Source organism: Podarcis cretensis (assembly GCF_951804945.1).
Source record: "Podarcis cretensis genome assembly, chromosome: 4".
Classification (NCBI taxonomy): Eukaryota; Metazoa; Chordata; class Lepidosauria; order Squamata; family Lacertidae; genus Podarcis; species Podarcis cretensis.
This window is the reverse complement of record NC_137173.1, coordinates 76,806,296-76,832,092: the sequence shown is the minus strand read 5'-3', so window position 1 is coordinate 76,832,092 and position 25,797 is coordinate 76,806,296. Positions and strand designations below refer to the sequence as shown.

The following is a 25,797-nucleotide window of genomic DNA, read 5'->3' as shown; positions in this document are numbered from 1 at the left end:
TAAAATGTCAAGTGTTCTCGTCACTTTTTTTCCTCAGAAGAGATACGTTAAAGCCATATTTTCCACCAGAACTTTAATGGCTGAATTCTTAGAAGATCGTGTTTATGGGAATAAATGCACATGGTGTTTCAATGTCTTTGAAGTCCCTGCTGCTTCACGTAGCTGAAGAATCATGTTACTAAAACAGACACACATAAGACCGTTGCCGGTTCAGCAGAGTGTGTGGCTGAAGTAGAAATAATAAAGCTTGGCAATTTGAATATTTGAAAACTACATTATCTATCTGCAATCCTTGCCTTGCAATAACCCTGGAAGTCTAATAAGTATTATTATCCCCCATATGGCAAATAGGGGGTGGAGGGTGTGAGACAGTAAGCTGCCCAAGGCCACCTAAGGAAACAGAAGCACAAATTGAACTTGGGACTTCCTTATTGGTAGCTCAGTCTCTTTATTGCATCAGCTCAAACTTCAAAGATTTCTTCAACTGTTCTTTAGTCTCTTAAAACAAAAAATTAAAGATTTTCTTGGTTTACAAAAGTACACACATTGTCTCCTTTTTCCAGGTTGTAAAGTCTTTTCTGTAGTCCCTTTGGCTGCATGTATGCTCCCCACCCTCTGCTTGCAGCCACAGCTTTCTAGCACAGAAGCTAAAAAAATGTAAGCAGACCTAATCAGGCAGTTATGTAGCATATCAGATTACATGCAGCTCCTTGTAAAGCAGGGACTGTCTGTGCTGTTGCAAGGTCTGTAAATAGCCTTCTCTTGCCTGCAGGTTTATGTATAGATACTTAATGGGCACACACAGTATGGTTTGCAGGATTTTGATAGTGCAAAATGTGTACAGATGCTTCAAATATTAGTTTTTTTTTAAGGTTTGGAAATACAGGATATCTAAGGAGAAAAACTTGTGTCAGTCTTGCTTTAGAGGATTTCTTGTATTTTCAATTGCCATTAATATTCCAGATGTAAATGAGGACAATGAAGTAGATCAAGTATTTTCAACAGGTGCATGTGAAGTCCCAGAGCTGCTGCTGCTGCTGAGTAACTGGAAAGACATTACTGGAATTGTGCAGATGGAGTAACCAAATAGATATTTCTCAACATTGTTACTAAGGTGTGCAAATCCTTGGTGGTTTGGCAATATTTTAAACATCACAATACATTGACCAGGTGTCTTGTGTAAAATGGTGTGAGACAGAGGTTTCTAGATTTTCTGTTGCCTTTTAGACTCCAAGCCAGTTAAAACTAAACTTTAAAGTTCAGTTTAATGAAACAAGACAAATCCTATGTGCAGTTAGTTGTGAATATGTCTCATTGTACTTGAGGTCTCCTGAGTAAACTTTAGCAGGCGTGGGAAAAGGGGAGAGGTCCTCTTGTGGATTAGTAACTGGTTAAGAAAAAAGAAAACATGGGTGGCTCTGGGTTAAACCAGAGAGCTTAGGGCTTGCCGTTCAGAAGGGATGAGCTCCCGTTGCTCGGCCCCAGCTCCTGCCAACCTAGCAGTTTGAAAGCACATCAAAGTGCAAGTAGATAAATAGGTACCACTCCGGCGGGAAGATAAACGGTGTTTCCGTGCACTGCTCTGGTTTGCCAGAAGCAGCTTAGTCATGCTGGTCACATGACCCGGAAACGCCGGCTCCCTCAGCCAATAAAGCGAGATGAGTGCCGCAACCCCAGAGTCATCCACGATTGGACCTAATGGTCAGGGGTTCCTTTGCTTTTAAGAAAAAAGGAAGCAGAGAGCCAGAATAAATGGCCAGTTCTCCAAATGGAGGAATGTTGAAGGCGGAGTCCCCAAGGATAGGTATTGGGACCATTGCTTTTTAACTTGTTCCTAAATGGTTTAGACCAGTGTTTCCCAAATGTGGGTCTCCAGCTGTTTTTGGACTACAATTCCCATCATCCCTGACCACGGGTCCTGAAAGCTAAGGGATGATGGGAGTTGTAGTCTAAAAACAGCTGGAGACCCAAGTTTGGGAAACACTGGTTTAGACTGTAAAGGGGTGAGCAGTGAGGTAGCCAAGTTTGCTGATGTGATCAAAATGTTATGGGTGATTTTTAAAAAGGGATTGTGGATGGGCATTAAAATGGCAAATGCAACTCAGTGTAAACAAGTATAAAATATTGCAGTTGGGGGGCAAAAATATATATCTGAATTTCACATATATCCTCATGGGGTCTGAACTGGTGGTGACTGACCAGGAACAAGACTTTAACACAGCACACAGTTTAAGTGTATAATTCTCTTACACAAGAAGTAGTGATGGCCACCAACTTAGATGGCTTTAAAAAAAGGATTAGACAAATTCATGAAGTAGAAGGCTGGGGTGGTGCCAATAACAAAATGGTGGTGGATGGAAGCTGAGTTTTTCCTGATCAGCTGGTAATTGCTGGCATCACTGATATCTAATCTCTGCTTAACAATTGCGATTTCCTTGGGGCAAGGAGATAGAATTTCATAGTTCAGTTTTCTTCAGGCAAACTGAAGAAAACCTACACAACAGACATTGGTTGTGTAGGTATCATGATTCAACCTCTCCATTTTAGGCAGAATTTGAAAATCCAGAGACTTTAAGTGAAAAAGGCGTTTAATTTTATATTTTCCCTCTGCCCACATGCCACTTAAAGTATTTTTACTCATCTCCTGTCACATCTTCTCCCCTTAACCTTTCATACTTAATTTGTTTCATATATGTACCTCAAAACAAAATCATTCTTTTTACAGTCTCTTACTCCACCATAGGGACGTGGGTGGTGCTGTGGGTTAAACCACAGAGCCTAGGACTTGCCGATCAGCAGGTCGGCAGTTCGAATCCCCATGACGGGGTGAGCTCCCGTTGCTCGGTCCCTGCTCCTGCCAACCTAGCAGTTCGAAAGCACGTCAAAGTGCAAGTAGCTAAATAGGTACCGCTTTGGTGGGAAGGTAAACGGCATTTCCGTGCGCTGCTCTGGTTTGCCAGAAGCAGCTTAGTCATGCTGGCCACATGACCCGGAAGTTGTACACTGGCTCCCTCGGGCAACCCTACAACTGGACCTAATGATCAGGGGTCCCTTTACCTTTACTCCACCATAACAGCTTTCTTCCTTCTGTCCTTCCATTCTATTCCCACATTGTTGTTGTTAGCCTCTATCTAATTTCCTTCAGCACCTGATTTGGCTCTTTTCCCTCCAACCGAGCTTCTCTTGTCTTTCGGCCACTTTTATTCAGCATGTGGGCAGTCAATCCAACCAGAAGACTATGGCACGGCCAGCAAATGGGGTGGGGAAATGAGCAGGCAGTGGGTGGTTTGTGGCACTGGTGCCCACCTGAAAATGGCCCACTGCTGATCCCAAGCCCAGTGTTTGAGAAACACTCCCGTAGGGCTTCTAAGTAAACGTGTATTGTGCAGGATTGGGCTGTAAATGTATGAAGTGCATTATCCGTTGTAGTGCTTCTGCAGTGATGATCAGGCAAGGGAAATTATCCAGCCCTTCCTTCTGTCTCACTTTACAGGCCCCTTCTGAGGGCTACAGTAGGGAGAAAGTTGTCCTTCTTTGAATGCTTTATTAGTTGCAACCATGAGACTGCAATCGTATGCATACATATTTGGGAGTATGCCTCACTGGACTCTTGACTTACCTCTGAGTATACATGTATATGATTGTGCTGCATGTCCTACAAAAACAAGCACAATTTTTTGGGTAAAGGGCCAATTCAGAAATTATTTTTTCTGACATTATTATTATTATTATTATTATTATTCCCTGCCCATCTCTGGGCAGCTTCCAGCAAAATATATTATTACTGTCCTGTCCACACGATTCTTTACACCTTAAATTTAATGTGGTGGAAGGTTTTGGGGAAGTGCCACCATAACAAAATCATTCTCAATTTGTAAAATTTGTACAATGGGAAATGGAAAAAATAAAACAAGTATGCAGAAACACAGATTCTGTTGACTGGAGAATTCCTTTTACACAGAAGGTTTCATGTGTTTTAACCAAAGATGGAAAGGTTAGTTTGAAGTAAAATAAAACGAGGAACTGGCTGCTGAGTCTAGTCATTCAGTAGGAGGAAGAGGAATTAAATGCAATAAAAAAAGAGAAGTGTAGGTAGATGTGTGACTTTCCATGATGAATTCAGTTTTGATACTTGTCAAGCCTGCATCCTTGTGTCTGAGTTTTAAGATCATATAGGATGAGGTACTGAAACAACTTATGCCTGTGCTGTATGTTGATTGACAGTGGCTGCCTGCCTGGCATTTGATTTCCAACAACAGGATGCTATAATGCTTTGAGGGGTGCAAAGAATACTACTTTTGACAATTAACTGGTTTCTAATTATTGTAATAATAAAATAAAATAAAACCACAGTTCATCCTTTTAGCTGAGTTTAAGTATATGTGTATTCTGCAGTGAGGTAGGTTTTAGTTCCCCATCCCATGCTAGTACAGGTGTTTTGATATGATTTGTCATTTTTGTCACATCTCTGGTTGTAGTCTTCCAGACATTTGCTTGAAAGTAATTCCCCCTGAAATTAAAGACCCTTCTGTTGGTTTACTATCAAACCAGAAGCATAAGGCATAGTCTCAGTGGGTGGACTTGGGCAGAAGCAACATGTCACATGGGAGTTTGAAACATTCCTCTGTTCTGCTCATGATGAGGTACTTTGGTTTGCTGTGTGAGCCAATGGGGATCAGTACAATGGCTTGTAAGCATCAAATGTCTTGACTAGCACGTCTGAATCCCAACAAAAATACCCAGTGTGCGCATATGGCAATGAGACTCAGTCCTGGACATATAGAGAGAATTGGAGTTTCAGACTTGACAGTAGTTTAATAGGCCAGTAGTGATGTCTTGGAACTAATGCATCTCAAGAGCCAATTGTTATCTTCAATGAGAACTATTTTTTTTATTTTTAAAAAATCAAGGTTTAAGTGTTCTGACTGAAGAGTACTGTGTATTTCAGAATTTATCAAACTTTGATCAAATTTTTAAATCAGATGCTACCTTGTAAACTTAGTACACCTGGGTTTTTTTGTTTTGCTTTCTTTTATTAATCTTTCTGCCCATATTTCTCTTAGGTCAGTCAATTTTGAAGGAGCAGTATGTAATTTTCATTTTAAAAGGTTAGACTGATAATGAATATTCTGTTTCTAAAACATGTTTTCCTCTTCTTTGTATATTTATTTAGGTCGTCTGGTAGGTGCTTTGGATGCTGTGCTCGATTCTAATGCCCGTGTCGCTCCATTTCGAATTTTGCTTCAAGTTCCAGGATCACCTATTTACTCTGCCATAGCATGTGGTGAGTTATTGAATGGATCAGAAGTTTACTGGGCCATAGCCATTGGTGAGTTGCATACCAGACAAAAAATAAAGTCTGAGCATGCTGTGGTTTGCATGTCAAGAAGCTGAAGGTAACTCAAATTAATAACACAGCAGTGTGCATAAGTGCTTATTTAACAACCAACATATAATTTGTAACTTCCATGTATGGGTAATATAAATGCTTGTTGACACAACATTAGAAGTGCCCAAAGCTTTCAGTTGTGGGAAGCGGTGTAGCTTTTCATACTGGAGCAAGCACATTTCTGTATCCTGGGAACTGCTGAAACAGTTAAAGGGGTGGGGGGAAGCTTTATAATCTTCTCCCTGATATGGTAAGTTTCTATACATGGGCAGGGAATAGTTTATGTTGATAGTATTTAAACATTCAGACCCTCCCTACAACCTGAAATGGTACAGCCTAGCAACAAATGCATTACATGGGGCTTCTATAGTAAATTGGCTGCTTTAGTGTATCGTTCTTTGTCTCTTTATCTATTTTCTGAATGAGTGTTATTATTGTAAAATAGATTATCTTTGGCCTTGAAAGTATTCTGGAAATCCCTTTATGTCCATAAGTCTTTGGTACTTCTTGAAGGCTAATCAGATCCAAGCAGAAAGGGCTACATCAGGCATAGGCAGACTCAGCCCTCCAGGTGTTTTGGGACTACAACTCCCATGATACTTAGCTAACAGGACCAGTGGTCAGGGATGATGGGAATTGTAGTCCCAAAACATCTGGAGGGCAAAGTTTGCCTAAGCCTGGGCTACATATTGGATTTTGGTAGAACCCACATCACCTTTCACACAGAGCGTATTCTTAGGATTCTTTTGGAAGTGGTGCAAATGTTCTTGGTTTTCAGAGTAGCAGTTTTAAGTTTAACACAAGTAACATACACTCAGAAGACATTGGGTTGCATCTTACACTGCACACATGGAGTTAGTTCCATTTGCACCACAGGACTTCCTCTCCCTATTCTGTCCCTGTGCACCCACAGAAGCTACTCTGTAGGGTCCCCCAACACTCTGGAGCAGATTTTGAGGGTGTGTAGGGGGCTGCAGAGGAAAGTTCATTGTACACATGAAAATCTGTTGTGCAAGTGAATCAACAGCATGGGATACAACCCATTCTTGTTATTTGTCATTACAGTAGTACCTCTGGATGCGAACGGGATCAGTTCCGGAGCCCCGTTCGCATCCTGAAGCGAACACAACCCGTGTCTGTGCTTGCGCAGGTCACAATTTGCTGCTTCCGCGCATGCACGTGACGTCATTTTAAGTGCATGCGTGAGCGGCAAAACCCGGAAGTAACGTGTTCCGTTACTTCCGGGTCGCTGGGGGGCATAACCTGAAAATGCTCAACCTGAAGCTACTTCAACCCGAGGTATGACTGTATGTTAAAACGGAGAAAGTGAGTTTAGTATACTCTGATTTTTTCTTCTCTTAAAGCTACTCAAGCCCTTTGATTAGCAGAATGTATTTTTAAGGCTGTAGGGAATTTTACTGCTTTCTTTGGGTTTAAAAGGATTCCTTGCCTTGCCACATTTGCTACTAGCATGATTCAGTTTCTTATTTGAAAGCAACATTAATAATATTTGGTTCCCTTGTCTGTTGTTCACATCACTGTAGACAAGGACTTCTGGCTTATCATGGTTTAGAACTAGAATCCCAGGCACAGATGCAATTGAAATCCAGGCTAAGTTACCACTTTCCTGTTCCCACAGCCTGCAACAGAGTAGGAGTAAAGTGGGAGCAATTAGGCAGCATGCACCAGAACACTGCTCCACACATTAAACCAGCAACCCTGGCTGGTTTACAGTGCCGTGTAAACAGCCCCAGTTTGTATACTTGTGTCCCCTCTCCCTAAAGTGTGTAGCTTCCTATGCTGCATTACAGCACCCTCTTTGAATCAGTCTCCTGCCCTTTCTTTCTCCTCACTAGAGCTTGAAAATCAAGGCCTTTTCACTGCAGAATATTATGATGAGTTAATTTATATAGCTAGTGGGATACTAATTTATAGTTATAGGATCAATGTTGTATCGATCATAAGTATGCAGCTGAAGCAATTTTATGACTACATAGAGGTTCGTGAGATAGTGTGGAGTTGGATCATAAATTATTTAAATTTGCTTGCCATTGCATGCTGCCACCAGCAGCATCAAACCAGCGTTTCTAGGCTTGACGATAGCAGTCAGGAAAACAACAGGTGGACTCTCTCAGCCAGGAGGATCGATTTTTGCATACTGCTTCTTTGACCTTCTTGCAGAAAGTGAAGGGCAAAAGCACCAAGATTGTCTCTTGCATTCACTGCAAGTGACTAGATCTTTTTGTGCTTGGTTTAGATATGTAACTATGTTGGTAATGAAGGGTACACATGTGCGGAAAGCGCTTTTCTTTTAAAATATAAGTGGTAAGCCAGAAATAATCCATGCCTCCTATTTCAAGTATTTTTAAGGGTTACATGATGAGTTAGTTACACGTGATGTTTTTATAACTGACATAATACATGTGTATCTTGCATTCCGGTATCTTTGTTTTACTTCAGAATGTACTGTAAGAGGCAAGATGAGGTCAGCCCTGTAAATAATTATAATTATGTAGATGTCAGTTGCCCCCCCCCCTTACTTGTACTGCTCCTTCATCCTTTCCTCCTCCTTGGACCAATGTAATGATGCTAGATACAGTTATGTATCTTCCTTTTTTGCCCTCTCATAGTTCTTGTTTCTAACAACGCTGCTATTGTTAGTGTAATGAGATTTGCCACACAACTTTAGATACAGCCGAAATAGAAAAGTTTGAATTTTGTACATCCTGGAACTGTTTAATGATTCTCAACCTCTGATCCTGCAAACCTACTCTGTGGAATGCCACAATGATTGTAATGCCAAAATAATTGCAATTTCCAGCTTGGAATCTTGAATGCTATGTTGCAGGTAGAAATTAATCTTTTTTTCTCCTTATCTTGTACAGTGAGATAGGAGGGTGAGTGGGGGGAAATCCAAAATGATTAATTCAGCTGTTTGATTTAATAACTACATATGGAATTGAAAGAGGAACAGAGTGAAAATCTGGACAAAGAGAAGTGGTTGAAATTTAGCTCATAATGAAAGCGAAAAGAGACTTGACTCTGGCAGTGGTATCATGCAGATGTTGTTTATTTATAAAATTAATGTCCATACTTTCATCATAAAGCAATCTTGGGGCAAGTTACAGCATACAGAAACATGAAACCAATAAATGAAACAATTCCAAACCAATTGGTTGTAAAATTAAGCATATAACTATAATCTATCAGTCAATTTACACACCTTAGCCCATATGTCACTGTTGTTTGCTCGAAAGTCACTTAAAGCAGATTGCAGTGATAAAACAAAAGATCAACAGAATTTAAAGCTGCTAATAATACAAAACATAAAAGGTAAAGGGACCCCTGACCTTTAGGTCCAGTCGTGACCGACTCTGGGGTTGCGGCGCTCATCTCGCTTTATTGGCCGAGGGAGCCGGCGTACAGCTCATGTGGCCAGCATGACTAAGCTGCTTCTGGCGAACCAGAGCAGCGCATGGAAATGCCATTTACCTTCCCGCCGGAGCAGTATCTATTTATCTACTTGCACTTTCGAACTGCTAGGTTGGCAGGAGCAGGGACCGAGCAACGGGAGCTCACCCCGTCACGGGGATTTGAACTGCTGACCTTCTGATCGGCAAGTCCTAGGCTCTGGTTTAACCCACAGCGCCACCCACGTCCCATAATACAAAACATATTAGTTGCTAAAATATCAACCCTTCCATTAGCATTAAACATTTGCCCTGTTTCATATTGAGTTTAAGGATGATCAAGAAACAAACCCTTTTTGCCTCTTCCGAATTTTGTATAAGGGCCTTCCTACCTACCCCTTATTCTTCCCCATACTAAGGAATAAAAGCATAATCAATACATGTATAAATACTTCCGTGGGAAAGCTTTCTGCTTCCATCTCTTCTCTTTCATATAAAGGTGTTGTAAGAGGCAGCAGTTCTGTTTGTTTTGTTACTGAGTTCAGCATTGGTCAGATACAGCTCCACAGCTTCTAACAATGCTATGCAAGCTTTTGTAAAAAACAAAAAAAGCAAGCTATCAAATGCCATTTTTAGTACTAATGTTTTTGTGTGTGTGCATGTGTTTGAGCAGGAGTTATCTTGATTAATAGTGTTTATCAAGAGCCATCACGAGGTCTTCCTGTTGAGGAAGTTAACTCTTGGAAAGTTTCCCTTGCAATTGGCATTCTCTGTGGGAAACCTACCAGAGGAAAGTGGAAAAATATTTAACTATATTTATCATCTCTGCTGTGTGAGGCAACATGCAGTATCTTTAATGGTTGCAGTACTTGGGTCTGATTATGTTTACCTGTCCCCCTACCATCCTCAGATGTTCTCTTTTTCCTCTGTCACTTGGGGTAATGGTCTGGAAAGGGTGACTGTTACTTCCTCCTCTTCCTGTAATCCAGCTAATTCACAACACAGTACTTTAGGTACTTTAGGTGTTTGTATCCCACTGTATTTAGTGGGATCTATTGCTATGTCTACAGGATTGTAGCCTTACTTATTCTCTGCAAGTAGGTGGATGGTTGTTTGCTTTGTAGTAATCTTGCTCTTGCATTCATTTTCTATTGCTCTCTGTCTCTGTCTGGGTCACTTGGTGTTGTGCTCATTTTCTACTTGCCGTATGGGTAAGAAGGCTTTCCTACCCATATAGCAGAATGTGGTGGCAGATTGGACTGTACCATTGCAGAATGCTCCCCTACGTGAAAATATCGTTGCAAGTAGAAAATGAGCACAACACAAAGTGACCCAGGCTATAACATTAGTTCCTAACGTGTTAGTTTTGTTCTGCATTTACTTGCGGGGAGGCTTCGTGTGGCATTCCAGTTATCATGTGGCAAGCACTCAAAATGGTATTCAGTGCCCGTTCCTTTTTCAGCATAATATTATATGTCTGTTCTGCCCTTTAGTCTGCCATAGCCATAGACCAGACTTTGGTAAATAAGAGTCTGGAGTCAACTCAGCAGATAGTGCCTCAGCAATACCTCAAGTGTTTTGCTGGGTAGCAGCACCAGGAAAGGGCTGTTGCCCTCATGTCTTGCTTGTGAGATTCCTAGAGCCATCTGGCTGGACACAGTGGGGAACAGGATGCTGGAGTAGGATAGGCTTTTGGTCTGATTTGGCAGGTGTCAGATAACCCAAGTTGCTTCATCTTCAAAATGTCTTTACGAGGAAGCCATCCCTTAATTATGTCTACCTGATGGATTGGGTAGTCAGCTAAATATTTCAGTGCTTTTATATTGCTGCTTAAAAAATACCGCAGTAATGAAAGGTCACAATAACCGAAGAAATACCACAGTAATTCACCATAACAGAGACTACCTTCAGAAGTGAAATAACAGGTTCTGCTGCCCCAATTGCATTAAATAGTGGTAAGCATCTACAAAGGGCTATTGAAGCAGGCATTAAACTACTAAAACAGAAAAAGTCATGGCCAGTTTGTTACTAAAGTTTGTATGTTACTGCAGATTCTTGGATTGGTCTGAATTTGTTTGTACAACACTCACTTTCAATATACTTTTGTGTTATTTTTCCTTTTGAATTTGAAAACTTTCCTTGCCACATTTGGTATCTTGCTCAGTTCTCCCCTCTCTTCCTTTCTTATGTCAGGTGCCACAACCGAGGAAATAAATCATCACTGGGAGTGGCTGGAACAAAACCTACTCCACACCTTGTCTGTATTTGATAATAAAGAAGACATTGTTAGCTTTGTCAGAGGTAAAATAAAGGTAGGCCTTCATTCTTTCCACTTGTTTTATAAGGGGCAAAACAGTATTGAGGAGCAGAGACATCTATTCCCCTAGGGCAGGGGTCGGCAAGGTTTACCTTGCCTGGGCCGGTTCACTCCAGCAGAGATCCCTCCTTGGGATAGATCGTGAGCGCACGTGGGCACAATTTCCAGCGTCTGTGCAGACACAATTTCCAGCGTCTGCATCTGCGATTTTCAGCGTCTGAGCATGCACAGATGTGATTTCCGACACCGCGGAATCAAGTCCCTGTGCCGCGCTGCACTGGTTTAGTGCAGCGGGCAGGGACTCATCAAGCGGGCAGTGCTGTTCGGGGGCGGCTCGTGGGCTGGTTAAATGACCCCTGTGGGCCGCTTGTGGCCCATGGGGCTTAGGTTGCCTACCCCTGCCCTAGGGTATTTCTTGGAGCAGAAACATATTAGCCATTTGGTATATGATCAGACTCTACGCTTAAGGAATTGTGGCTTTGCATTCTTGAGTATTATGATGATAATACCAACTTAATTTCAGGATGATTGAAATTGTACCTTGAACAGGATTTCCTAAACTTGGGTCTCCAGCTGTTTTTGGACTACAGTTGCCATCATCCCTGACCATTGGTCCTAGTAGCTGGGGGTGGTGAGAGTTGTAGTCCCAAAACAGCTAGAGACCCAGATTTGGAAAACCCTGTTCTAAAGGATGGGGAACGTGTTGTCCTCGCATGTTGTTGTACTCCTTCTCCCATCATGCCCAGCCAGTACTCAGGGATGATGGGAGTTGAAGTCCACCAACAGTGGGGTGGCCAAAAATTAAGCACCCCTGCTTTAAAGCACTATACAAATACCAAGTTTTAATTTATTAGTTGCTATTAAATATGTAATGTAAGTTGAATAGCAAATCTTGTAAATCATTTAGTTGCTTGTAACTATTAAGTTGCATGTGGTCACTTCAGTTTCTCCTCTAATGCATTAATTTGCCATTGACCTAGGCGTTAATAGCAGAAGAAACCAGCAGTAAGCTAGCTGAGCAGGAAGAGGAGCCTGAGAAGTTCAGAGAAGCACTAGTGAAATTTGAGACCAGATTTAACTTCCCCGAGGCAGAGAAACTGATAACCTTTTACTCATGCTGCTGCTGGAAGGGCAAAGTTCCTCGGCAGGGATGGCTTTATCTCAGCATCAATCACCTCTGTTTCTATTCCTTCTTTCTCGGCAAGGAATGTAAGTATGAGCAATAATGCATCTCACTGATTTGTATGCTTGCTTTTCAAACTGCTGAATTGGTTTCCCTAAGGAAGAAGTTAAAAGTGTAGTTATTTCATCCTTTGGCTAAATCAGAGATGACCAGCTCTATTTTAAGTAGGCACATTTTCATAAGAGACCATTTATTTGGATTTGTAACCTACTCTTACTTTGGGTATTCAGGACAAGAATATAACAGTAGCTGTGCTGGATCAGACCAAAGGCCCATCCAATCCAGCATTGCGTTCTCACACTGGCTAACCAGATGCTTATGGGAACCCACATAACCCACTTGCAATTCCTAGCAACTGGTATTCAAAAGCATACTGCCTCTGGCAGTGAAGATAGAAAATATCTGTCATGGCTAGTAGCCTTTGGTAGACTTATGCTCCATGCATTTTTCTGATCCTGTTTTAAAAAATGTCAAGCAAACATATTTGTAAAGTCATTATAACGTGATTAAAGCAAAAAAGAATGCTTGTGAATCAAAAAGGAGCATTTCCTTGTACTGGGATGTGTGTGTATGTACACACACTTGTGCACATATTTCTGTCTACATGCACACATATATACACACACAGCAAACCACCAGGGAACTTTCTGCTCATTCTTGTAAATTAAGGCTCAGGTTGCATGTGTCACTAGACCAAACTATGGCTTCTCATGAAGACACAAGTTGTGGGTTCCTGGGAAGGAAATTGTGGCTGTTTTGCTCTTCTGGTCCTGCTGCTGCACTGCTGTGAGCCAAGGCTTAGTGTGTTGTCTGAATATGGGTTTGTGGTTTGTTTGAATCCAGACAAACCACAAGCTGTGTAAACCAAGAAGAAACCTTGGTTACAGTTCATGGTTAAAGGTAAAGGTAAAGGTACCCCTGCCCGTACGGGCCAGTCTTGACAGACTCTGGGGTTGTGCGCCCATCTCACTTAAGAGGCCAGGGGCCAGTGCTGTCCGGAGACACTTCCGGGTCACGTGGCCAGCGTGACATCGCTGCTCTGGCGAGCCAGAGCCGCACACGGAAACGCCGTTTACCTTCCCGCTGGTAAGCGGTCCCTATTTATCTACTTGCACCCGGAGGTGCTTTCGAACTGCTAGGTTGGCAGGCGCTGGGACTGAGCAGCGGGAGCGCACCCCGCCGCAGGGATTCGAACCGCCGACCTTTCGATTGGCAAGTCCTAGGCGCTGAGGCTTTAACCCACAGCGCCACCTGCGTCCCCTTCTAACAGTTCATGGTTAGAAACATTATATTCTTAATTTCCAGTTGATGTTGTGTGGTTTAAAATGTTGTCCTACATTTAAAGACTTAAAGGGGTAAACTAAAAATATGTGAATACATTTTGTATGTTACCAGTACTTTTTTCTTTTAAAAAATGTTTAGGGGTACTTTCATTTTCCTACTCATATTGAAATACTGCCCCTCAATGAGGCCAAACTAAATGTTATGGGGTATGTGTATCCCTGTGTCCCCCCAGAAAAAAACAGTGTCTGTTACTATCAAAATAAATTAAAAGAATTACCCCAGAAGTCAGTATTATATATGATCAGCTGTAATTTCTCCTTCTCAAGTATGTATAGATAAGGAGGGAAACTCACTCTAGATTTGGTGTCTAAAATCAGTATGTTGATTTTAGGGCAAGGAGTAGGACTGGTGGTAAGGGGATGGGATCATCTTCCAAGCCTGAGACATAGAATTTCTGGGTTTATATGAGGTGACCTGGGGCTTGCTCATTCTTTTCTAGTTGAAAACTGTTTGTAAAACTCATTTAACTGTATATCCTAAGTTTTTAAGGTAAGAAACATTACTGCATACATTAAAAAAGCTGATGGTGATTGTAGCCAAATTTGTATGATAGACGTTGTCCCTTGTTTTATCTTACGGCAGCTTCTCACAGACTTGCCACAAAGGATTCATTATCCTTGTTAGGCTGAAGAATATAACTTTGTATCATACTGAAGCCTTGTGACTATAAGGAATCATCCAATTTGCATTACTGCTCATTAAATCTCCTGAAAGATAAATCTATGCATCCATGGTTTTTGACAGAAGTACAGTTAGTCCTTGCAGATGTTTTTGTTCTTTTATCATTTCTCCTCATTTACCAAAGCAGCCTTTCACATTCTAAGCCTACTCTTAACATGGGTTCACCAGAAACAGAATAGATTTTTGTGCATTGCAACGTCCTTCTGTTGGCCTCCATGGCCCAGTTTAGCTTTTTAACTACATTGTATAAAGTTACCTAAAATTCTGCCTACAGGGGCTGTAGATTTAATTGCCATGGAGCAGAGGCTTGAAGCAAAAGCCTCTGGTGCCTTGTCAGTCACTTCATCAGCTCCCCACCACCTGCTGCCTCCTCCTTTTCCACTGTTGCTACTTGGAGGCAGCCCAGGGAAGCCCTGGCATGGTCGAGTGGCACACAGTGGTTGGGGGAGCTTGTGCAAAGGAGGTGGCATGGCTGCAGAGCGGCATACTAGTCAGGCCTTGATCTGGAGCCTGAAGTGACTGCCACATTGTAAGTGTGCCAGTCCTCGCATGGAGTTATCTGCATATAGCCTGCTTGGATTAATACTGTTTTACTGACTGTTTAGAATAAACAAAAGTGAGGAGAAAATACCCAACATGAATTTTTACTTCCTTTAGGGACACCCTGTTTAGGGACGTTTTTAAGGATTGATGTTTTTAGATATGTTGTAAACCACCCAGAGTGGCTGGGGAAACCCAGCCAGATAGCCAAGGTATAAATAATAAAATTGTTGTTGTTCTTGTTGTTATTATTGCGGCAATCTTATATATACTTACTTGGAACGAAGTATCACTGAATCCAGCATGAATTTACCCTTGAAGAAGATATGTAGAGAAACTGTGTGTGTGTATATATATGTATGTGTGGGAGACATAAATTGCTGGATTCTGATGTTTACTTCAATAGATTTTTTTGTGTTTCCATGGTGGCAGTAAAACTTACCATTCCCTGGGTTGATGTCCAGAAGTTGGAAAGAACCTCCAATATTTTGATGACTGACATTATCCGCATCACCACTCAAAGTAAAGAACGTGATTTCTCTATGTTCCTTAATATTGATGAAGCATTCAGGATAATGGAACAGTTGGCAGATGTAACTCTCCGCAGGCTACTGGATAATGAGGTCTTTGAACTGGATCCAGGTTTGCAAGATCCTACTCTGATCACCAAGAGGTAAATAGTGACATCGTTTTTGTTGAAGGGGTCTCATATTTTAAGTAGTATTCCACCATGACCAACACTACTACCTTTGTGTCATGAAGTCTAAATAAAGAGCAAATCTATCTGGGAAAGGGCGGGGAACAAAATACAAAAGTAACTTCAATCAAGTAAGTCCTGTGACCCTTGTGGTATTATTCAGAACCAGTCACATCTTTAGCATTTCTCTGTAATGCAGGAAGACACACAAGCTTTTTCAGCCCAATGGTCACATTTTGTTGTGGACAATCTCCTGGAGGCCACATGCCAGCATTATTGGATTAAAGGGGAGTCTTAATTTGTGCAAGATCTGTGCTGAGTAATGCCTTGTTGTACAACTTCACACTCTGCATTTTTTTTGAAGCAATAATAACAGTAATAATAATAGTAGTAATTTTTTTATATGCTGCCCATCTCACTGGGTTGCCCCAGCCACTCTGGGCAGTTTCCAGCACATTAAAACACAGCAAAACATCAGCCATTAAAAAACCTCTCTGTACAGGGCTGCTTTCAGATGTCTTCTAAAAGTCAGATAGTTTTTTTAATTCCTTGATATCTGATGGGAGGGCGTTCCACAGGGCGGACGCCACTACTGAGAAGGCCCTCTGCCTGGTTCCCTGTAACCTCACTTCTCGCAGTGAGGGAGCCGGCAGAAGACCCTTGAAGCTGGACCTCAGTGTCCGGGCTGAACGATGGGGGTGGAGACGCTCCGTCAGGTATGCAGGTCCAAAGCCGTTAAGGACTTTAAAGGTCACCAACACTTTGAATTGTGCTTGTAAATGTACTGGGAGCCAGTGTAGATCCTTTAGGCCTTGTGTTATATGGTCCCGGCAGCCACTCCCAGCTGCATTCTGCATTAGTTGTAGTTTCCGAGTCACCTTCAAAGGTAGCTCCACCAAAGCAAACACATTTTCCCCATTATGTAGTATAATATCTTGCCTTGCCGGTACATTTTCCTTTAAAAAGAAAGAAAGAAAAAGTAAGAAATATATTGAGTTGAATCCAGGCTTGATTTGGCAGAACTCTGCTGATTCCATGCACCCTGGGACAGAAAAATGGGGAGATAATTTTCAGCAACTCTTCCTTCCCCCAACCCCAGATGCCTCCCCAGATCTGCTTTGGATGGTTTGAAGACCCTTCAGAACAAAGTGGATAAATGGCACATGGATTTGGAGGGGGAAGAAGGGTGCTAGAAAATGCCTCCTCCCACTTCCATCTGCAACAACCTCCATTGAATCAGGGTCCCATCCACGAATGGAAACAGTGGTTCCATTTGCAGCGGGATATGTCTGGATTTATTCCAGTTGTGTGTTTCCCTGTAGTTCATCATTTGGGAAGAGGTGAAATTTCCAGCCAACGTTTGCTAAAGCAGAGATGGAGAACCTGCAACCCTCCAGAGATCGCTGAACCCTGAGCAGCAGCCAGCATGACCGATAGACAAGGATGATGGGAGTTGTGGTCGATCAAAATCTGGAGGGCCACAGGTTCCCCACCCCTAGATTAAGAAAGGATAATGCTCAGGCAGTGAATTACAGAAGAATTAACCAGCATTTGCTCCCAAAAGCAAAGAGAGATTGAAGTATTGCATAACCACAAAAGCTCTTTATTTTAAATGCCCCGAAATGCTTTCAACGGTACCCAGACATAAGATCTTCTTAATATGAGTGTTTTAAAACGTCCTCTTATTAATGGACTCTGTGTGACTGTTTGCCCAGAATGTGGAAAGCACAAAAACATTGTGTATTATATTTTGCTACATATGTGATACTGCTTGTGCATTTTATTTTGCTGCATTATGTGATATTGCAACTTATAATGAACATTTTCTGGTTTGAACTGCATGATTGAGCAGCTGCTTTCTTATAATCTTGCCTGGATTTTCTTAGTGTGTATAATTAGTGCAGTAGGCAACCACACTCTAAGGAGTCCTGTATTAAAAGCAGCAGTTTGGGGGCACAGCTGGACTTTCTCCAAAGTCTACCTTTCCCCCTTGAAATTCTGTGTTCAGAATAAGTTAGAATGGTTTTGAAAATCTGCAGCGTGAATTTCTTTGTTTATATGGTATTAAACAAAATGCCATCTTAAACTTCAGAATTCTTTATATGTTACGCTATTTATGTCACATACCTGTGGTTCTTAAACGTTTTAGTACTGAGGATTATTATTCTGTTTTGTTTGCTCTTTGCAGTCCAACACATTTTCTTTCTTTATAGCTATTGTGTGGAACCACACTTAAAGCTTTCAAATTGATTTCTTGCTTAGAAGGAAATTTCAAGCAAAGGTTTACAGAGTGGACGAAGAATTATGGAATTAAGTAAAGTTGCTATAAAGGATTACTTCATTCTGTTGGCCCAACACATTTCCAGCTGCTGCAGCTTTTTCAAAGAGTACAAAAATAAGCACATTCCTTATAATAGAGCAGGTCTCTCTCATATTGAACCACATGAAGTCTTTTTAAAAGCAATGCCTTAAATACAGAGATGTTCGGACCTTAGATCTGACTATTTGGAACTGGTCAGACTGCTTAGGGGCAACTCAATTATCTTTAGGTGGGAATTTCCCCAAGGATTATCCTTTACTTTCAGAGGGAAGAAGGTGAAAATTAGAACATTGGAAGATAGAGACAAATTCTTGACTGCATACGGAGAGGACCTCCAAAAAGGAATTGAACTACCCTTTGGGCCTGGAGCACCGGCGGTACCGGCACCCTCGGAACCTGAAGATCCAACGAATAAGATACCACCCCGGGAAGAATAACCAGATTATTTCAGGATGTCTCTGCAACTTTTGAGCTGGAATATAAACGGCTGCAACATCCCAGAAAAAAGGAGGAAAATATTTCACATATTAAAAAAAGAACAATTGGACATTATTTGCCTGCAAGAAACACATGTGACTAGGCTCCACAGAAAAGTGTTAATAAATAAAAGACTTGGCCAGGAATTTATATCTTCGGATAGAGTAAAGAAGAGAGGTGTGGTGATATATGCAAAAGAGAGCCTGTCACCCAAATTCTTATTTAAAGACGAACATGGAAGAATTAAATACAGAGATGTTCACTCCTTGTGTGAGTGGAAGGCACTTCCACTTATGCAAGAAGTCGTCTCTGATTTTTGCTGATTTCCCCTTCCCACCAAAGCCCCTTACACCTCATTCCATGGCGCACTGCAAGTTCCATCACCATCAAGTTTGACTTGAAGAGCAAGGAGAGAGATAATCGCTGCAGCCATGCTGCACTTTAGAAGTCCTATGCACACCTGTGTAGCTCAGCGCAAATGGAGGGATGGCCCTCCCAACAGATGTAGGGCCCATGTCTTTCTGAAATACTGAGAGCCTGTTGGAAATGCCGCCCCAGTGCAAGGCTCTAGTTTGTGTTGTGCTACACTTTAGCCACTCAGCAGTCAATGATATTAAATGTTTTGGTCAGCTGTTCTCTGTATTTCCCCCTTGTTCAATGCATACTGCTAATGCTGCATTTAAATGCACAAAACAGAATTTTAAAAATGGGAAGTCATCACAACTCTCCCATAAAGTGTAACAAAATCTCTTCATTTACACTGAGCATGAGTGGCATCTAACAGCTCAACTCTGCTATAAAGCCCTAAATTTAAAAAGTACTATATAGGTGTATTTTATACACATATTTAAAGCTTAATATATACTGTGATTGTACAAAGTATACTGTGATATCTGTTGTCTTTCAAAGAACAAGCATTTTAGAAACTATTTTCATGGGAGAGTAGTTCACCTACCCTTCATATAGATACTGGCAAAGAGGCTTCTACAAAACGAACTGGAGATGTTGTCACTGATTCAACTCTGTTTTGGTCAGAATGGAAAAATATTTTTGTGCTGAGCCAATGCAACACTTAATCATACTAGCAGATTGTTAGTTGACTTTGTCAGGTGATTTTTTTTTTCTTGTGAGGAAACTTTGACTGTAAACACAATCTTTTCTTCCTTTGAGTACAGTTTTCTGTTGCTTGTCTTTAAACAAAATAAAAACTTTCTGACTTGCTTCAGAAGCCCAGCTAGTCTGTTCTAGGGTTGCCATACATCCAAATTTCCCCAGACGTATCTGGAATACCGCAGTTGGCAGCAGTGTCCAGGCAGAAATTGGGGAAATGTCCAGGAAAATCTGGACATACGGCAGCCCATGTCGGCAGTGCTTTTTTGCCGTTTTTCCATAAAGGTAGCTCAAAAACAGCATTTTTTTTTTTGCTCCCCCCCCCCAAACTAAACAACTTTGGCAAGTCAATCAATCAATCAATCTGTGGATTTTCACTGTTTAAAATATGGCAACCCTATCTGTTCTGGATTTTGAAATGGTTGCAAAACTGTCCTCTGTACTAAGCAAAATGGCCCACCAAGCTGTTTTATTAAGCTGCTGTCACAAATGAAAAAGGCATTCTAAATTCTTAAAACTACTTGAGCAGGGGGAGTTGATGGATTTCTGTTGTCAAATGAAGCACAGATGCCAGAAGGCACTCCTTAGATTCTTTAGCCCACACTTTGCATTCTTTTACTGAAACAGAGAGGGAAGCTATTTCTTCCTTAAAGCAAACTGTTTTGAGGAAAAAAAGAATGTGCTATGAAGAGAACTTAAGTGATAAACTGGTATATTCATAGGCACCCATACCATACTTGTGTTGCTTATATAGGGTAAGGGGTTTGTGTGCATACGCATATGTGCCTGCTTAATCACATGAGAACCCTTGAGGCAGATTTTGCAGGTGCATGGGGAGAGGAGGTGAGTGGAACACCCCACTTGCAGCGTTGAATACAACCTGAGGTTATTCAAATCCTGGCTAATAGAAATGGATCTCATTTGCCACTGCAGTAAATATGCCAGTGAGAATCTTCCAAAGGCGGACAAAATGCCATTAGCCTGTTGAAGCTGAAGCTTAATGGAAACAGTTTTTTAAAAACCGCTTTTACTCAGGACGTAAGACTCAACAAACAGCAGCTTGCCCTGAATGAGCAAGTGTGCTAATACATGCTGCTCAAATTGTGCCGCATCTCTCCTCCCAGAACACTAGGGTGGTGTTAAGTGCCAACCAGCGCTCGTGGTTTATCACTTGCCAAACCAACCACAAAAGAAGCAAAGATTCATTCTTTGGTAGGAACAAACCATGAGTGCTGGTTCATATGTAACTTTAAGCCTCTGGTTTGCTTCCTCTGGGTACATCACGGGGAGAAGGGTGGGGGAAGTGAGATTCGAGTCCTGGTTATCGGCATGCTTTCTTGCTCATGGTAAGGAATCTGTTGTTGAGCCTATGGCTTACCATGACATGTGAACTGGCCTACTGCAGTTTTATTTTGTTAAATAAGAAAGCAAATCAAGTTGCTTTAAGTTTCAGCCTTTGAAAAACATTTTGTTCTGCTGCTTCTTTCAAAAGAGATCTTGAGTTCAGAGCACGGAATGAGTACTTCAGAGCTTTCTTCCGGTTACCAAAGAAGGAAAAGCTGCACGAAGTTGCAGACTGTTCCCTGTGGACTCCCTTTAGCCGCTGTCACACAGTTGGAAGGATGTTTGCCTCCGATAGCTATATCTGTTTTGCTAGCAAAGAAGATGGCTGCTGTAATGTTCTAATTCCACTTGTAGAGGTTAGTCTTTTGTCACTTTTAAAATCCGTAATCCTTTCTGCTTAAAAAGATACTTAAATGTGAGAACAGTTCTATTTGTTTATCCTAAGCTGTTTAACAACTCATTGCGCATATCCTTCAGGTAATGTTGAGCAGTTATGTGGTACTTAACAATCAGTCCAGGGTTGCCAATTAAAAAGTAATTGGCTTCTCTCCACTGAGCAATATTAATCATGGATGTGCAGCTCTATAAAATGTGTTCACAACAAACTTTGCCACCAGCTAATGTGAAAATGCTGTAGAAATTCTTAGTTCAAACCAGTTACACTCTAACAATCTTTAGCCAATCTGCTATTCTCACACTGAATTTTCCCTACCCTTTCCATGCATGCTTATGTGTTGAAGTGGGATTTCTAAAATCTGCTTGCGGGGATGAAGGTAGGGAGTTCTTCTGGTTTGCACCTTTGGAGTCTGGTAAGCGATCTTGCGTAGATCCTGACACACATAAAGAGCTACTTCAGGCACTCCTGAGTACTTAGGCAAGTGGGTTCTTTCGTCCTTTGAGAGGCAGACCCTTGTGCAGAATCAAATTATTTGTCATACTTTTCTGGGTTTTAAAAAAAGGGTTTGCTGTTATGTCTAAAGATCTCTTGGGCAATGGAACCAGTATGATTGTCCTTTGGATGCAGACCTTGGTGTTCTCCATCATAAAGTTTATCACAAACTACCTGAAGAAAAGCATAGACGTTCAAGTTTGTACATATCCCACCTTTTATCCAAAGAACCCAAGGTGGCGTATACAACTTCCCCCCAGTCTCCATTTTATCCTCACCACAACCCTGTGAGGTTGAGCAACTGTGACTGGCCCAAGGTTGACCCAGTGAACCTCATGACCCAGTGAGGATTCAGACCCTGCTCTCCCGTGGCCTAGGTCCAGTAACTCTAGCCACTACGCCACACTGACTCTCACATGGGTGATGTTAAAGGCAACCAGATCCTGTCTGGTTTACTTCAAAAATAAAAAGCATATTGAGTTAGAGGGGTTCTTGACATGGGAAGAATGTAGAGCACAAGATTTTCAAAATAAAAAAATAGTTACCTCAGACAGGTTTTTCTTGTTTCCACCCCTACATTCCCCGACCCATTAACAAAGAGCACAGACTTGTTTGCTGTTTCTTCTGTACTTTATACAGTGGTACCTCAGGTTACGGACACTTCAGGTTACAGACGCTTCAGGTTACAGACTCCACTAACCCACAAATAGTACCTTGGGTTAAGAACTTTGCTTCAAGATGAGAACAGAAATTGTGCAGCCCCATTAGCTAAAGTGGTATCTCAGGTTAAGAACAGTTTCAGGTTAAGAACAGACCTCTGGAACGAATTAAGTTCTTAACCCGAGGTACCACTGTACTAGGTTTTCAATTTTATTGGCATTGGGGCAGATCTCTGATGTGAATATATATATTGTGTTCATTTTTTTAAACAGGTGGCTAGTATTGAGAAGATGGAGGACACTAGCCTTCTTCCCAATCCCATCATTATTAGCATAAAAAGCAAGACAGCCTTTCAGTTCATTGAGCTAAAGGACAGAGATACCCTGGTGGAGAATCTGCTTCTAAGATTAAAGAAAGTGAAGGCTAGCAACGCATCGCTCCGTAGAAATTTGAAAAGCAAAGAGACGGTACTAAATGTCTAACCTGTTCCAGCTGTATGCTCAGTATATTTTGCTAGTACTTTTTAAACTAGAAAGGCTTACTGGTATTATAAATGGGTTCATTTGACAAGACGTGACAAACAATAATTTAAACATGCTCCCTTTCCCGATGTGGCGTCAGAGATAAGAAATGCAGGTCTGGTTGGGAAAAAGCTGGAGGATCACCCCGATTTGTAATCCACTTCTAGCTAGAGGAAAGAGGATGGTATATTTTGAAGATATAAGGAAGAAAAGTTGGTAGTTGAGCTCATGACATCTGCTTAGTCCTGTGTGTGCACTTACTCACTATAGTGCTGTGTAAATTTATAGCTGTAACACTCCTTTATATTTTCATCATCTACATAAAGGTAAAGGTAAAGGTACCCCTGCCCGTACGGGCCAGTCGTGTCCGACTCTAGGGTTGTGCGCCCATCTCACTTAAGAGGCTGGGGGCCAGCGCTGTCTGGAGACACTTCCGGGTCACATGGCCAGCGTGACGAAGCTGCTCTGGCGAGCCGGCACCAGCGCAGCACACGGAAACGCCGTTTACCTTCCCGCTATAAAGCGGTACCTATTTATCTACTTGCACTTAAGGGTGCTTTCGAACTGCTAGGTGGGCAGGAGCTGGGACCGAAAGACGGGAGCTCACCCCGCCGCGGAGATTCGAACCATAATTAGTTTTTAATTTGCCAAATAGTGTAGAAGAGCAAAAAAGTGTAGTGAGCATAGTTGAAATATATATCTAAAGAGATGGCATGACAGGCTTGCGTTTACTAGAGGATTAAATTCCTTTTACTTGCTATGGATTTTGTGTATGGATTAGAGGCAGTTCATGGGATTTTATTAATGTGCTTTCAGCTGGCTTCAGGTGCTTCTTATTCCAAAGCAGAGAAAATAAAGTCAGTTGATAAACAACTTTAGTAGATGTTTAGTTGTTGTTATTGGATCTACACAATAAAGCTTTCAAACGGATTCTGTTTGTCTCCCCCCCCCCCTTTACTTGCGCAGCAAAATTCTCATTCAACACATGCCGATTATGAACTTGGGAACTTGGGGATAGTAGCTTCACAAAGCAATAACGGGAGTGAAAATGACAGCAGCAGTAGACATCTGCTGAATGCAGAGGCCCTGAGTTCAGCATTTCATCCTTCTGGAATAGATGGTCTGGATTTTAGGATGGTATGTAAAACCACCATTTTAGTTATTGGGGACATTTGAAAAGCTTGTTCACAGTCTCTCCTTGCATCATCTGGCATGCTATTAATATTACATATATTTAGGTACCAGGCAAAAATGTTCCTCTCCCCCCAAGCCTTCTGCTAATTAAACAATCTATGGCCTTTTAAATGGGGTGGGTGGGTTATTGCTTCTGTTTGCTACTATGTTATATTTTTGTGGGTTCATATTATGATCCTTGGATGAAGGGCGGTATAGGAATCTAATTGTTGTTGTTGTTGTTGTTGTTAATGATGATGAACCTTGCATTTTAATGATTTTTTGGGGAGGTGGCATTCTGAAATTCTTCAGAGATATAGAGAGAAACATCTGTCTGAACTATAGGACTGAGGCCTTCCTTCCTTTGTTTACATTAATGACTTCTTTCCTTTCCTTCTGCAATCTATTCTCCTTAGCCCATTCCTTTGCAGCATATATAATACATACTTCCTATAGTACATAGGAAATGCTATAGGTTCGAGTAGATACCGTCTGTATCTGTGCAAGGACCATTTCTTCATTTTGAAATCGAAGTTGTAGAAACGGTTTTGCAAGTTGTGCCATAGGAATGATTTAATACCTCCTCAAAACAGATGCAAGTTATGTTGAGAATATGATAATGAGTTGTTACAAAAGCTTCTCATTATAGCGTCTTAAAAATGTAATGTAGGAAATAGTCCCAGGAGACTGTGTGACGCTCTGACTTTTCTTTTGGTGCATTTCATCGTAATTGTATATGATGGTTTGTGATTGCATATAAACTGTTTCACAGTCGAAAGCTGCTAAAGTGGTGTATAATAAGATAAAAATAAGATATAATGCAAATGACTCAGTGAGCCAAAAGCAATAAAACAATATCTACAATTGTACAATTATTATTGGATTACATGAGATGTTTAGTTAGTTAAATATTGATATGTTACTACTGTGTTTTATATAAATTGTTCTTAAGTGTTATATGTTAACTTGTATTTTGTATTTGTAATATTCTGCAGCCTTTTAAATGTGTTTGTGGGAGGGGTGGTTATTGTTTTTTGTTTTACTTGTGCTTTAGTAAAGCAGCTTTACCTTGTATTTGTATCCTGTGAACTGCCCTGAAATCTTGTGATGATGGGCGGAATAATAATAATAATAATAATAATAATAATAATAATTATTATTATTATTATTATTATTATTATTATTATTATTATTATTATTATTATTATTATTATTATAATACCCTGCCCATCTGGCTGGATTTCCCCAGCCACTCTGGGTGGCTCCCAACTGAATATCAAAAACACAATATAGCATGAAACATTTAAAACTTCCCTAAATAGGGCTGCCTTCAGATGTCTTTTAAAAGTAAGATAGTTGCTTATTTCCTTGACATCTGATGGGAAGGCATTCCACAGGGCAGGCACCATTACCGAGAAGGCCCGCTGCCTGGCTATTGATGATGGTGATGATGATGATGATGATGATGATGATGATGATAATCATAATATGTTAGTTTGTCATTGTGAATCTGGTATGGCTGGGATGGAGAACTTGTGGCCCTCCAGTTGTGGTTGGACTTCATGAGCATCTGCATATTCACTTTCACTGTGCTATTGTACTGAACTGTTTTTATTGTTTAGAATGATAGCTCAGTCAGTAGAGCATGAGACTCTTAATCTCAGGGACATAAGTTCAAGCCCCATTTTGGGCAAAAGATTCCCACATTGCAGGGGGTCGGACTATAGATGAGCCTTGTGAAC

General features: G+C 41.2%; 1 protein-coding gene across 2 annotated transcripts in view; it reads left to right on the top strand.

Annotated features, from left to right (window-relative positions):
• Window positions 1-25,797, top strand: part of TBC1D8 (TBC1 domain family member 8) — a 48,891-nt gene that overhangs the window by 12,818 nt on the left and 10,276 nt on the right. Inside the window, exons 2-8 of one of the 2 annotated variants that reach the window (XM_079972508.1) lie at window positions 5,174-5,329; window positions 10,993-11,111; window positions 12,097-12,325; window positions 15,297-15,537; window positions 20,961-21,168; window positions 22,634-22,828; window positions 23,849-24,019. In XM_079972508.1, the coding sequence (XP_079828634.1) occupies window positions 5,174-5,329; window positions 10,993-11,111; window positions 12,097-12,325; window positions 15,297-15,537; window positions 20,961-21,168; window positions 22,634-22,828; window positions 23,849-24,019 (1,319 nt within the window). The remainder of the gene's footprint in view (window positions 1-5,173; window positions 5,330-10,992; window positions 11,112-12,096; window positions 12,326-15,296; window positions 15,538-20,960; window positions 21,169-22,633; window positions 22,829-23,848; window positions 24,020-25,797) is intronic. The other variant, XM_079972509.1, reaches the window with a different exon arrangement.